This window comes from Crassostrea angulata, chromosome 2, assembly GCF_025612915.1.
Source record: "Crassostrea angulata isolate pt1a10 chromosome 2, ASM2561291v2, whole genome shotgun sequence".
Taxonomy (NCBI): Eukaryota; Metazoa; Mollusca; class Bivalvia; order Ostreida; family Ostreidae; genus Magallana; species Magallana angulata.
In genome coordinates, this window is record NC_069112.1 from 64,227,179 (window position 1) to 64,241,187 (window position 14,009).

The 14,009-nt window shown below is 38.5% G+C and overlaps 5 protein-coding genes across 5 annotated transcripts; 2 read left to right on the plus strand and 3 right to left on the minus strand.

The window, feature by feature from the left end:
* The first annotated feature begins 845 nt into the window (after window positions 1-845).
* LOC128172630 (uncharacterized) lies at window positions 846-4,737 on the plus strand. Its single transcript, XM_052838403.1, has 2 exons — window positions 846-2,384; window positions 2,477-4,737. The coding sequence occupies exons 1-2, from the start codon at window positions 2,087-2,089 to the stop codon at window positions 4,735-4,737; spliced, it is 2,559 nt and encodes an 852-aa protein (XP_052694363.1). The 5' UTR covers window positions 846-2,086.
* Window positions 4,738-6,711: 1,974 nt separating this feature from the next.
* Window positions 6,712-8,414, plus strand: LOC128174685 (probable WRKY transcription factor protein 1). Its single transcript, XM_052840177.1, has 2 exons — window positions 6,712-6,901; window positions 7,249-8,414. Exons 1-2 carry the CDS (start codon window positions 6,712-6,714, stop codon window positions 8,412-8,414), a joined length of 1,356 nt encoding a protein of 451 aa, XP_052696137.1.
* A 1,830-nt stretch (window positions 8,415-10,244) lies between these two features.
* Window positions 10,245-11,093, minus strand: LOC128174686 (uncharacterized). Its single transcript, XM_052840178.1, has one exon. It carries the CDS (start codon window positions 11,091-11,093, stop codon window positions 10,245-10,247), a length of 849 nt encoding a protein of 282 aa, XP_052696138.1.
* Window positions 11,094-11,245: 152 nt separating this feature from the next.
* On the minus strand, window positions 11,246-12,496 carry LOC128174687 (uncharacterized). The gene has a single exon (XM_052840179.1). It carries the CDS (start codon window positions 12,494-12,496, stop codon window positions 11,246-11,248), a length of 1,251 nt encoding a protein of 416 aa, XP_052696139.1.
* Window positions 12,497-12,622: 126 nt separating this feature from the next.
* On the minus strand, window positions 12,623-13,558 carry LOC128174688 (uncharacterized). The gene is made up of 2 exons (XM_052840181.1): window positions 13,343-13,558; window positions 12,623-13,063 (listed from the first exon to the last, which is right to left on the minus strand). Exons 1-2 carry the CDS (start codon window positions 13,556-13,558, stop codon window positions 12,623-12,625), a joined length of 657 nt encoding a protein of 218 aa, XP_052696141.1.
* Between the last annotated feature and the right edge of the window lie 451 nt (window positions 13,559-14,009).

The following is a 14,009-nucleotide window of genomic DNA, read 5'->3' on the forward strand; positions in this document are numbered from 1 at the left end:
CCGATCACTGCATAGATAGCTCTCTTCGCTGCTTTGATCATGATTTCATGGACACCTCCAAAATGAGGCGCAAGAGGCGGATTAAAATGCCACTTGACTCCTAGATTTGCTGTAGATTGTTGAATCTTTGTGTGATCCAACTAGTTCCGTAAGCTCGTTGTTGCCACCAACAAAATTTGTTCCATTGTTCGATATAACTTCTGTAGGTAGACCAGTAGTGTAAAAGTACCCTTTCTGGGCCAGATACCTTACTATGGGCTCCACAGTGGAGCTGTGGAGCCTTTGACGTCATCCATAACCATAGCAACACCAATGACGTCATCCATAACCATGGAAACCCCAACATCATCCGTTCCATATGTTAACCCCTATTATTGTTCACCCGTTGACCTCTGTTTCATTGTTGTTTTAACCCTGCCTTCTTCACTAATTGTTCTGTTGTGACCCCCCCCCCCCCGTCTTTGTTTAAACAATTATTATTTAAATATGCCTAAATGCCACGTTATTGATAAATGATCAATTGTCTAATAAAGTTTAAAATAAAGCATGAAGGGGTTTCTTACAAGCCCCTAATGAGAGTTTTCCATGACGTAAACAGTAAACCCGTTCGTCTAATCGATAAAATATGTATACAACAAAAATCCCCATTGAAAATTCATTTGAATGGAAACCAACACTCTTTGTTCTAATTATCAACCCATATCAACTTTCACCCCTTTATTGTTTACCCCAATCAAATTTAACCTGTTTTTACCCTCTCATATTTGTTTTTATTGTTACCCCCCCCCCCCTCCCCGAGATTCTTTGTTCTAACAATTAAAAGATTAAAAATGCCACGTCTTTGATAATCAAACAATTGCAAATAAAAGAGATGGTCGTAAAACATTAAAGGGATTTTTGTAGCCCCTTATGGGAGTTTTCCATGACGTAAACAGTAAAACCCCTTCTAATCGATGAAAGATGTATCCAACAAAGGAATAAAAGATCCCATTGAGAATACATTTGAATGGAGATTTACTCAACCGAAATAAAACAGGTAAAAACATGTTTAAACAACACAGGTAGAGACATGTCTTAATGACCTTGGACATTTAAATGCCAGGTGTGTTCACACACCGTAAAACCTCATTCATTTTAATACAGGTACATACATCCGAGTGGCTTCAAGATCACTGTTAGGAAAGGTGTGAATGCGATTATGAAATAAGTTGAAGTGTTTGATAATATTTATTTATTTTTTGTTATATTTTATTTTATTAATTTTTTCCTTTTTTTTTTTGCTATAGATTGTTAAAGAAAAAAATCCTCATATAACAGTATGTTAAATCTCATGACAAGTATCCAGTAAGCAATTATAGTATTCAAAATCTCCTTCCTAAATAACAAATAAATAATATTCATCAACAAAATCAAAAATTCTATAAATAATTCTACTGGACTTTCCGAATGGAAAATTACCCCTTTTTAATAAACAATGACTGTGATTATGACGGCAGAATGACGTGATCATAAAGTAACCAATCAGAAAAATTGATATTTTAGAATCACCATGGAGATATATGCAGATATAAATTGAGAAACTTTTCGCTTTTAAATCAAATATACTACAACTGCCAAAGACGTCTCATCGGAGATTGTTTCAAAGAAGTTTGCATTGTGTTGTTGCTATTTAGATTTCGGAAATAATCCATTAAAAGTAGGAACTATTTTACATTCTTTTAAAAAATAAATAGACAGAAAATGAATTAAAAAACATGAAAAAATGTATTTAAATAGCTACAATGAAGTGTATTTTAATTGTAAAGATTGTTTATTGTTTGGGTTTTCCGGGTGAGTGATTTAACAGTGCTTTCTATTTGTATAATAGACTTGTATGAGTTGGATAATGAAATTTAAAGGTATAGGTTTTACGACTGAGTAAACAATTTTACTACAATTTGTTATTCTAATATGGAGCTATGAGGGGTTTCGGATTTGATACACTGACGCATATTAAACTAATAAAACAAAAAATCAGTAAGTAGTGATTGATTATCATAAAAAAATTATCATAACAAATATTAATACTTTTAAACAGAAAAAAAACATGCCCGCTGATAAATTTGCTTGTGAAGTTTGTGGAAAGAGTTTCACTCGACTATCGAATTTGCTTCGACATCAGCGATCTACACATGGATCAGACTCCTTTCTCTGTCAGACTTGTGGAAAAAACTTTAACAGAAGGGATAGCTATTTACGTCACACAAGAAGCCACCTAGAAACTTCAGATAAAAAATCATATGATTCTGAAACGGTGGATGATTCAACGAACTGTGACAGTGATGACAAAGAAAATGTGTGTCCTAATCAATTAGGCGGTGGAAAATCATCAAACGATATAAATGGTAAAGCGATAAGTGTTGTTTTTCTTACTTCTTTTTTTTTCCTTCTTAATTTTAAATCATCTATGTTTATAATTTTTTTTATTGATTTATAGAGACAGGAGCTGTTGAGGTCAAAGAAGATTGTAATTTAGAGGAAGAGGCTATTGAGGGAAATTTAAAGAAAATTTTCTTAGAAGCGACAGACAAAAGCAAGTACGATCCCTTGACCTTCCTTAAAGTTAAGGAAGAGACTATCAGATCGATTTTAAAAAAAGAACGCATTAAAAGGAAAAGAATAAAATTCTATCTCACCCTACAAGTGCGATTCACCAAGACCAAAGGAGAACAGGTGGAAATAGCAGAACCCCATTTCCACGGGCGTTGCCATGTAGTGCTTAACAACAACGATATTGAACCCGCCCTGAGGGAGAGCATCATGAAAATGTTCAACTCTTTCATTGAATACCAAAGAGAAGGCAGTAACTGGGTACTGGACAAGGTTCTGGGAGTGGCAATTCATATCGTGCAATACAATCCGATAAAAGGGTCCAGTTATTTACCACTTCCAGCAAAACTTGCCAGCAAAAAAGCCATTGTCAACGTCCAGAATACCGATCAAAAATGCTTCATGTGGTCGGTATTAGCTGCTCTTTACCCAGTAACAAATCATCCTGAACGAGTTGTGAATTATGTGCAACATATAGAAAAGCTAGACTTCGCAGGCATTTCATTTCCCGTTCGAGTCGGAGACTTTCCCAAATTCGAGAAGAGAAACGACATTTCTATCAATGTATTTGGTTATGAAAAACGAGAATTATATCCTCTCCATCTGACAAGAGAAAGAGGATTAAAACACGTCGATCTCCTCGTTCTTAATAGAGGAGAAAACTCACACTACTGTTGGATAAAAAACTTTAACAGATTACTGAATGAGGGACAAAAAGGAAACCAACTGTTTCATTGTCATTATTGTCTGCATGGATTCACTAAACAGCGCCTTTTAGAAAAACACGTGCCTTACTGCGAAGTACATGGGGCACAGCGGACGGAAATGCCAACTGAAGAAGATAAATGGCTAGAGTTCAGCGATGTCTCTAAGCAACTCAAGGTTCCATTTGTGATCTATGCCGACTTTGAAAGTATTCTTGAGAGGCATTATGGTTGTCAACCGGATCCTAGTAAATCGTCCACTATTAAGCTAGCAAAACACGTCCCCTCCGGATTTACTTACAAAGTTGTCGGACTTTCATCAAATATCACAATGAATCACGTGACATACCGTGGTCATGATGCTGTTTACAAGTTTATTGACCATCTAATCAAATTAGAAGACGAGCCTTTGGGGGTCCTACGCGAATCAAAGCCTATGGATTTGTCTGAAGAGGAGAATAAAGCATTTCAGGAATCAACTAAGTGCCACATCTGCAACAAAGAATTAGGAGAAGATACCGTTCGTGATCATTGCCACGTGACGGGAAAATTTCGAGGCGCAGCTCACAGTAACTGTAATCTAAACCTGCGACTCAGAGAGAGAATACCGGTATTTTTCCATAACCTAAAAGGATATGATGCTCACCATATCATGAATGCCCTCGGCAAATACAAACACAAAAAGATCAACTGCATTCCCCAGAACCACGAGAAATACATTTCGTTTTCTTTAGGGAGATTAGATTTTGTCGACACGTTCCAATTTTTGTCTACATCTCTCGACAAACTATCGACAAATCTAGCCAAAGAGGGTCTTCATAAATTTCCTCATCTCCAAGCATACGTAGCCACTACCCACCCAGGAAATGAGCAGACAAAGCTTCAATTGTTAAGCAGAAAAGGAGTGTATCCTTACCGCTACATGAACTCATTCAAAAAGTTTCAAGAAACGACACTTCCACCACAACGAACTTTCTACAATGATCTTGACGGTAAAACTGTGTCCGATCAAGACTATTTGCATGCGCAATGGGTTTGGGATGTTTTCAACATTCAGAACTTAGGACAATACCATGATCTGTACATGGAAACCGACGTGCATCTTTTAGCTGATGTGTTTGAAAATTTTCGTGATCTCTGCTTAAACATGTATGGCCTCGATGCGGCTCATTTTTACACGGCCCCGGGACTAGCATGGCAGGCCGCTCTCAAGATGACAGGTGTTCAACTTGAGCTTTTGACCGATCCAGATATGCATTTGTTTGTAGAAAAAGGGCTCAGAGGCGGCATTGCTATGATTTCTCAAAGGTATGCAAATGCTAACAATCGCTATCTTAGCGACTATGATCCCTGTCAACCCTCAAACTATTTGATGTATTTGGATGCTAACAATCTGTACGGTTGGGCCATGAGTCAGTCGCTGCCGACTCATGATTTTTGTTGATTGACCCCCAACGAAATGAAAATGATCGACGTCCATTCCATGCCTCTCGATGGAAACACTGGTTATGTCTTTGAGGTCGATCTGAAATATCCCATGGAATTGCACGACTACCATAGTGACTATCCCTTAGCTCCAGAATCTTTCCAAATCAAACCTGAGATGCTCTCCCCTTATCAAAAAGAGCTTTTGACTAAACTTGAAATGAAAGAAAGCACTTCTACCAAGCTAGTGCCCAATCTCTATGATAAAGAAAACTACGTGGTCCACTACAGAAATTTACAACTCTACCTTGCATTGGGGATGAGACTCGCTAAAGTTCACCGGGTTTTGTCCTTCAAGCAGAGCCCATGGCTTAAAGCTTACATTGATTTTAATACCAGTAAACGAAAGAACGCCAACAACGAGTTTGAAAAAGATTTTTTCAAACTAATGAATAACAGTGTCTTTGGGAAGACAATGGAAAATTTACGGAAACGAGTAGACATTCAACTCGTTCACCACAAGAAGAAACTTTTAAAGCTTTCGGCCAAACCTGGGTTTAAATCTTTCAAGATCTTCAACGAAGATCTTGCCTCGGTGGAATTAACCAAATCAAAGCTAGTCCTGAATCGACCCATTTATGTTGGATTTTCTATTTTGGAACTTTCCAAGGTCTTGATGTATGATTTTCATTACAACTACATCAAGAAAAAGTATGGTGATCGAGCTGCTCTCTGTTTTACAGACACGGACTCCCTATGCTACAACATATCCACTGAGGATGTGTATGTAGACATGAAGGACGATCACCATTACTTTGATTTCAGCGATTACCCCGAAAGCCATTTCCTTCACAACCATTTGAATAAGAAGGTTCTAGGGAAAATGAAAGACGAATGTCTAGGTCAGGTTATGCGAGAATTTATTGGCCTAAAACCTAAAATGTACAGTTTTATTCTTGAAAAGAAAACAGTTCAAAACGACAACGAATTGATCTGCATGGAGGAAAAGAAACGAGCGAAAGGAGTGAGTAAAGTAGTCGTGCAATCAAGCATTCATCACGAGAACTACAAAAGTTGTTTGTTTTATAGAAAGTTTCAAATGGACTCGATGGTGACGTTTAGGTCATTTAACCATCAAATATATACCATTGTTTTAAACAAAACAAGCCTGAGCCCCTTCGACGACAAAAGACATATTCTTGATGACGGGATTCACACCCTAGCGCACGGTCATTATAGGACAAGAGATGTGTGAGTGATAAATGTGCAAATCACAATTGTATATTTAACAGTTAGAGTCAATGGATGATTCAAAACAACTTAAGACATCCTTCTTTAGGGACTTCAGAGTTGTATTTTCATTCTAATTGTTTATGTTTATTTGTATATATTATGTTTAAAATATTCTATGGCTTATAGTATAATGCCATTAAAACAGTTACGTTAAAATGCGTGTTAAATGAATTATATCAGATTTAGTCAAATGTATTGTCACCATTGAGCGATGAATATAAAAAAGATCATGTTGGTCATTTTAACTTTGTATGTTATGTATTCTGAGTATGTCTAACAAAATGTTAATAAATGCATGAAAACAAACCTGTGTTTTTGTATTTAAATATGGTTCATCAAAAGTTCCCGGGGGGTGCCACCGCGGATCCTTAAGATACCGGATCCCTGAATCCGGAGACCAAGGGTCTCGGAGACCTTGATTCCGGAGACCAAGGGTCCCGGAGACCTTGATTCCGGAGTCCAAAGCACCGGAAACTAAGAATCCAGAGTACTAAATAGAAAACAAGCATGAAGGTGTAATCATTATAATCAGTTTCACTTACATATATGCAAATGAGATCATGTGACATAGTCTATAAAAATGATAAACAAAAACCTTTTCCGTCATAGTACGGAAGGACTTCAGAGGATCAACATGTACACCTGTAATCTATGCTCCATGTTTGGCCTGATAGTTTAAAAAGACATTTGAAATATAAACATGACATGCGAGAATCTGAAGTGTTACGACAACAACAACAACAACAACAAGATAGACAACAACAGGAGGGGCAACAACAACAACAACAAGATAGACAACAACAGGAGAGGCAACAACAACAACATCCACAACAACAGGAGAGGCAACAACAAGACCGGCAACAACAACAACAATTACAACAACAGGAGATGCAACACCACCAACAACAACAACAACAGGAGAGGCAACAACAACAACAACAATATCAAGACTTTGTATTCCAACATCCCTTCACAGCTAATGTGTCAGGACCGACCTGTTCTGGAAAGACATATTTTGTTAAAATGTTGTTGCAACACTGTAAAACCAAGGTTTCTCCTCCTCCTGAGAGAATCTTGTGGCTGTATAAACGATGGCAACCTCTGTATGACATCATAAAATCCACTGTGCATCCTTCTGTTGAATTCATTCAGGGTATACCATTAGATTTAGAGCAAGATTCCTTTATTCATCCTGGAACCAGGAATCTGATAATTCTAGATGATCTTATGTCTACAGCAGCTAAAGATTCCAGAATTAACGAGCTATTTACGGAGGGTAGTCATCACAGAAACTTGTCAGTCATAGCAATCAATCAAAATCTGTACCATAACAAAGATCCGACTCAGAGACGAAATTGTCACTATCTCGTCCTGTTTAATAACCCTGTAGACAGACAGCAAGTCATGACTTTGGCTCGACAGATGTATCCCGAGAACCCTCAACATCTTTTAAGACATTTTAAGGAAGCCACCTCTAAACCTTACGGATATCTACTTATCGACCTGAAACCAACCACATCTGAACATTTGCGCATGCGCAGAGACATTTTATCGTCTATAAAACCGAGCAAGACGGAATATGTTCCTCACTATTCTAAGGACCCGCCTAACAAGCAGACGCATCTCCAGCCTTCTGCTAAGGATCAGTTTTCAGAACAGACAGAAACTAGCATTCCTTTCAACGACGCATCAAACAATCAGACGTATCTTAAAGCTTCTTCCAATGACCAACAATTGACGTCATCAGAAAATACAGAAACAGACCTTCTCTCTGAAGATATGTCTTCCTGCGATGATTGTGGTCTTCTTTTTGAAAATATCCACGACTTGCAGAGACATGTGAAGCGTTGGTGCCCAGAAAATTTTTCCTTAAAAAGAAAACGGGGCGATGAGGATGATGAAGATCAACCCCCTTCAAAGCGATTTTTGATAAATCCTGAAGAGAAAGAAGAGGAACAGGAAAACCAGGAACATGAAGTCTTTAACTATCTTATGAAACGAGCCAAAGAACATAACGAAAAGCAATGGGACCAAAAATACGATAAATATATCAAAGAAGGTCTATCCAGAAAAGACGCCAGAGTAAAAACAGAGGAAAAAATGATTTCCAAAGACATCAAAAGATTCTCAGAGAACTATGGATTAATCATCTTGTTGATCCTGCAGTTACAAAACGGACCCATTCACTCGGAAATTATGAGAGATGTTAAACATTTCCTTTCCGATGGTCATAATGAACAGGCATCTGTCAAAATGGCCTTGAACAAAAACCGCCATCTTTTGGAGGAAGGGTGGAATGAGGATACCGACTCTGAAAAGGAGGATGTAGATTCTGAAGAGGAGGATGTCGATTCTGAAGAGGATAAAGAAAGTCAGGAATCAAATAATGAAGAAAGTTCTTAGACTATTTCCTTTTCATTCTTTCATAGTATATACAAATAAGGACGTGTGTTCAAAATAAAGAAGGAAACGAAGATTGTTATTATTGTTTTTATTATATATGTCACGTGATTTGATATATCGTATAAAAGGGGAGAATGTTCACATGTTTCCTCATTCCAACGACGAGACTTGAAGTGTCAACATGTCCTGGGAGGATTATTTAGCAAAGATATACTACGATCCTGTCAATGCCGGAAGTTTCTCGGGACCTGAGAAATTATATAGATTTGTAAGGCAGGAGGGAAAATACGTCTTGAGTAAATACAAGATCAGAAAATGGTTACAAAGACAAGAAGCCTACAGTCTTCAGAGAAGTGTTCGGAGACCGCTCAAGAAAAACAAAGTTATGGTCCTTGGCATCGATGATCAATGGGATGTGGATTTGATGGATATGTCAAAATATAGCAAGGAAAACGACGGGATTGCATTTGTACTAATCGTCATCGACATATTTTCTAAATTCCTGTGGATGCAACCTCTGAAGAACAAAAAAGGCGAAAGTGTCACTGCAGCTTTTAAAAATATTCTTCGAGAAGGCCGTCATCCTACCAGAATCCGCTCAGATAAAGGTCAAGAGTTCCGATCCCGAGCGTTTAATGCTTTATTGAATGAGCAAAATATCGATCATTTGTACGCTCAAAATACCGAAGTCAAAGCCAATTACGCCGAGCGAGTGATAAAAACGATCAAGACTAAAATGTATCGATACATCACCTACAAACAATCGTATCGTTACGTTGATAAGCTACAGGACTTTGCCAGAAATTACAATGGAACCTATCATAGAACAATTGGCATGGCTCCCGTTAAAGTGACCAATGATAAGCAAACAGACCTTTGGTGGAAGATGTATTGGCCCAAAAGGACACCCTTTATATCAAAAACAAAACGAGTACAGAAACCCTATAAATTCAAAGTAGGGGATCATGTACGAATCAGTCATCTAAGAAACATATTTTCACGCGAATACGACGAGAAGTGGTCTGGAGAAATTTTCATTGTATCGGAAAGACAACTAAGAGGCGGATTGCCTATATACAGACTCAAAGACTATCTAAACGAAGAGATCAAAGGAACATTTTACCAAGCAGAACTACAGAAAGTAGACGTCCGGAAAGATGACGAATTCAAAGTGGAAAAAATATTACAATCTAGAGGACGTGGACCAAACAAGCAATACCTTATAAAATGGTTACACTGGCCTGCAAAATTTAATTCCTGGGTCAATGCAAACGACGTGAAAGCTTATGTATGACTGTTAATGTGTTTTGTGCTTAAATTTTGTAATTATGTACATAAAAAGAATAAACGTATATGTAACCACACAAGTGTTGTTATTATATATTTGCTCATGTCTTTATTATCACGATCTATTATGCGTGAACACACCTGGCATTTAAATGTCCAAGTTCATTGAGACATGTTTCTACCTGCGATATTTAAACATGTTTTTACCTGTAGTATTTCGGTCGAGTAAATCTCCATTCAAATGCTTTTTCAATGAATCTTTTGTTCCCTTTGTTGTATACGTCTTTTATCGATTAGACGAAAAGGTTTTACTGTTTACGTCATGGAAATCTCCCATTAGGGGCTACCAGAATCCCCTTTATGTTTTACAATTATCTCTTTTATTTATAATAGTTTATTTATCAATGACGTGGCATTTATGCTTATTTAATTGATAATTGTTTTAACAAAGACTCATAGGGGTGAATAAAAGAACAAAGGTCAAGGAGGTAGGGTTATAAAATACAACATGGGGGGGGGGTAAGGGTTAACAGGTGAACAATACTAGGGGTTAACATATGGAACGGATGATGTTGGGGTTCCCATGGTTATGGATGACGTCATTGGTGTTGCTATGGTTATGGATGACGTCAGATGCTCCACAGCTCCACTGTGGAGCCCATAGTAAGGTATCTGGCCCAGAAAGGGTACTTTTACACTACTTAGACCTCTTCGGCTAACCATCCGGTAAAATGCGTTGAGGAACGAATCTGTATCAAGTCCGAAGGCAACTTCTAGATGCACTGCTCTTGACATCACGCACGTGAAGAGACATAGATATCTCTTATCTCGCCGTTTTCCGCGTCCCTGCTTCGTAGTGAAAGGTCCTCCATAATCAACCGCTGTTCGGGAAAATGCGTGTAATGGTTGCTTTGTACGAATTGATGGAAGGGGACCCATCAGTTGTTCTGCTGGTCTGGCTTTGTTGCGGCAACATTTGTTGCATTGTCGTTCCCACTTCCGTATTGCTTCTCGTGCGGATATTATCCAAAACCGTGATGAGATCATAGAAAGTGTGTGATTTGTTCCTGTCACATGTTTTCCTTTTTCGTGGTGATACTTGATAATAAGTGTAGTGACACGATTGTTTCTAGGGAGAATGACAGGGTATCGAACATCATATGGTAAATATTCTGCATATTTCAAACGTCCATCACACAGCAGGAGTCCGTCTTCATCAGTTCCAGGGTTTAGACTCAATAACTTGCTGCTCTGGTGAAGAGGTTTGTTCTGTTTCAACAATCTGTATTCACAATGAAACTCACATTTTTGGGCTGTTCTAATGATTTGAATTTCCGCCTCTTCAACTTCTTCAGCATTCAATTCACCTTTAAATCTGTCCTTGATGCTCATTCTGCAGTTATTTACAAAACGATTTATCCAAGCTTGAATTCTTACAAGTCGTATCCAGCTGGAATAGGATTCTGGGTTCAAGCAACACTCTACGTCTCTAAAGCCCACTGATCTTGCTAAGAATGAATATGAATCATTGACAACTTCTCTGCTTAACTTCTTTCCTTGTCAGAGTCCTGTTTTTCAACTTTCTGATTCGGCCACTGTGAATCATCCAATGTAAGAAAGTGCGGCCCACTCCACCAGACACTGTCTTTCTGTAACTGTGAAACCATCACTCCTCTGGATATCATATCAGCAGGGTTGATTTCTGTAGGCACATGGTGCCACTGCTTTGGATTCGAGGCCGACTGTATATCCCCAATACGATTTGCTACAAAGGGCTTAAAACTTCTACTCTGTGCCTTGATCCAGCACAGCACATTCATGCTGTCCGTCCAAAACGTGCACTGGTCACTATCCATCTCCAGAGCACTTGTCACTGAAAGCGTCAGCCTTAATCCCAATACTGCACCCACCAATTCCAGTCTAGGTATGCTGACTGCGGTAAGTGGTGCTACTTTGGATTTTGCTGTCACGAATCTGACTGATACACTTCCATCGTCATAGATACACCTCTGGTAAACTACAGCTCCATACGCGTCCTGGGAAGCATCAACAAAGGTATGAAGGTAAGTCGATATAATCCCACCATTAGATAGACGCAGACATCTCGGTACTTCAATAAGCGATAGCTCAGTCAATTCTCTAAACCACTTCTCAGCTTTCAGTATGAGGTCTTCACTCAACACATCATCCCAGTCAAGACCTGCAGTCCACATTTCTTGCAAAAGAACTTTAGCTCTTATTGTGTACGGTCCTAGGAATCCCAAAGGGTCAAACAGCATTGCGATTTTCCGTAGAAAGTTCCGCTTTGTGTAAGTAAAATCATCCTCTTGTGGACTTGCTTTGAATGTGAAGATGTCATCTTTGGCCTTCCATAGCACACCAAGGGTTTTTACGGATGGCAAGCTGTTGTCATACAGGTCAACTTCGGGAACAACATCTTCTGGTGGGATATGCTGCAGTACACCCACTGAGTTTGATAGCCACTTACTGGCATACATGCCGGCCTTTTCCCACAATGCTGATAGCTGCCTGTAGAGTTTGACTCCATCTTCCTCGGTAGATACTGAATCCATACTATCGTCCATGTAGGTGGATTTCAAAACAGTCTCTGCTTCCATAGGGTAAGTTTCTCTGTTTGTCTCAGCATGGGTCTGTGCTACAAACTGTGCTTGAAATGGCGACGAATTTATTCCAAACACAACACTGCTTAATTCGTACACATCTGGTTTCTCTTCCGTATTAACGTCACGCCAGAGAAATTGTTGATAAGGTCTATCTTCCTGTGGAACCTTCATCCTTAAGTACATTTCTGCAATGTCACATACTATTGCCACACTGTTTCTTCTAAATCTTAGTAACACATCAAAGAGTTCATTTTGAAGTTTTGGTGCGTAGTGAATCATGTCATTTAATGAGACACCTCAATGCTTTGCTGATGCGTCGAACACAATACGTGTCTTTGTTGTGCTCTTATCTGGCCGGATGACAGGAAATTGTGGAAGAAACCATTTTCCGGACTTTTCCTCATCCTGGTTAATCTTGTGTATGTATCCTTTTTCCAGATACTGTTCAATAGTCTTTGAGTAAGAATCTGTCACTTCCGGGTTCTTCATCAATTGCTTTTCAGTGTTCTCTAAACGTTGTAGTGCCATGTCGTAATTACATGGTAAATCAGGCTTTTCTTCCTTCCAAGGAATAGCTACTTCATAATGATCATCAACAAACTTCAATGAATCTTTCACTTTTTCATACGCACTTCTCTCCTCTGGACCAAATGACTGTTTCTTCTGTGGCTCACTGAAATTTTCCATCTCCCAGAATTTACACAAAATCTTGTCCGATTCATTATCACTTTTCTGATTCTGGAAAAAGTAAGTTCTGTTGAAATGAGTTTGAACACATATCTCATTGCAACCAGGAATTTTTTCAACACAAGTCCATCCTAATGGAGTAAGTCTAGCCACTGGTTCATCTGGTCGACCTCTGATCTCTTGATAAGCATAATGAAGTTCACTGTGGTCCATTCCAATCAGAATATCCACCATAGAATGTTAACCCACTCCTTGGAATTCAAATCCTTTCAAATGGTCCCATTTGTGTTGATATTTTCTCCAGTTGATTACACACATATCACCAGTAACCTTGTCAGCTGTTAGGGCTTCCACTTTAGTCTTTGTCCTCCCATCAACACTCTCTATTTGGAATTCTACTAGCATAGTTTCAAATGACTCAGTTTTGTCATTAAGAACTCCTACGGTAATTCTCTGTAGTTTGCCATGTAAACCCAATTCTGCTGCAACATCTGCATTAATGTAGGTCCGTGTACTGGCATCATCCAGCAGTGCGTTTACTCTCATTGTCCTTGATCCATTTTATACTATGGATGCTACTATGGACGTATTTAAAGTTGACCTACCGATAACAGTGACGAATTTCTCAATTTGTCTATCGCTCCATGTTAATTTAAAGCTTGCATCGCTACTTTGATAAACATCCCATTAAAGCGTTTAAACGACAAAAGCAACTCTCATTACGACCCTAGAGGGGGTATAAATAATTGACTACATTATCGGGACCTCTTTTTTTTATGAGTAACATTTGAGAGTTTACTTTCGTTTCACGATATACTGAAAACTCTTGTCACTTTTTAATCGAATTGGAAATACAAATATTTTAATAGCTAGAAATAAGTACTTGTCCGAGGACTACTATTACTTAACAAATTAGTTGTCTGACCAATCAAAATACTCGCACCGGGCGTCGGGCAATGCTATTTGTCTAGCCCTGGAGTGTATATGACCAGAGGTT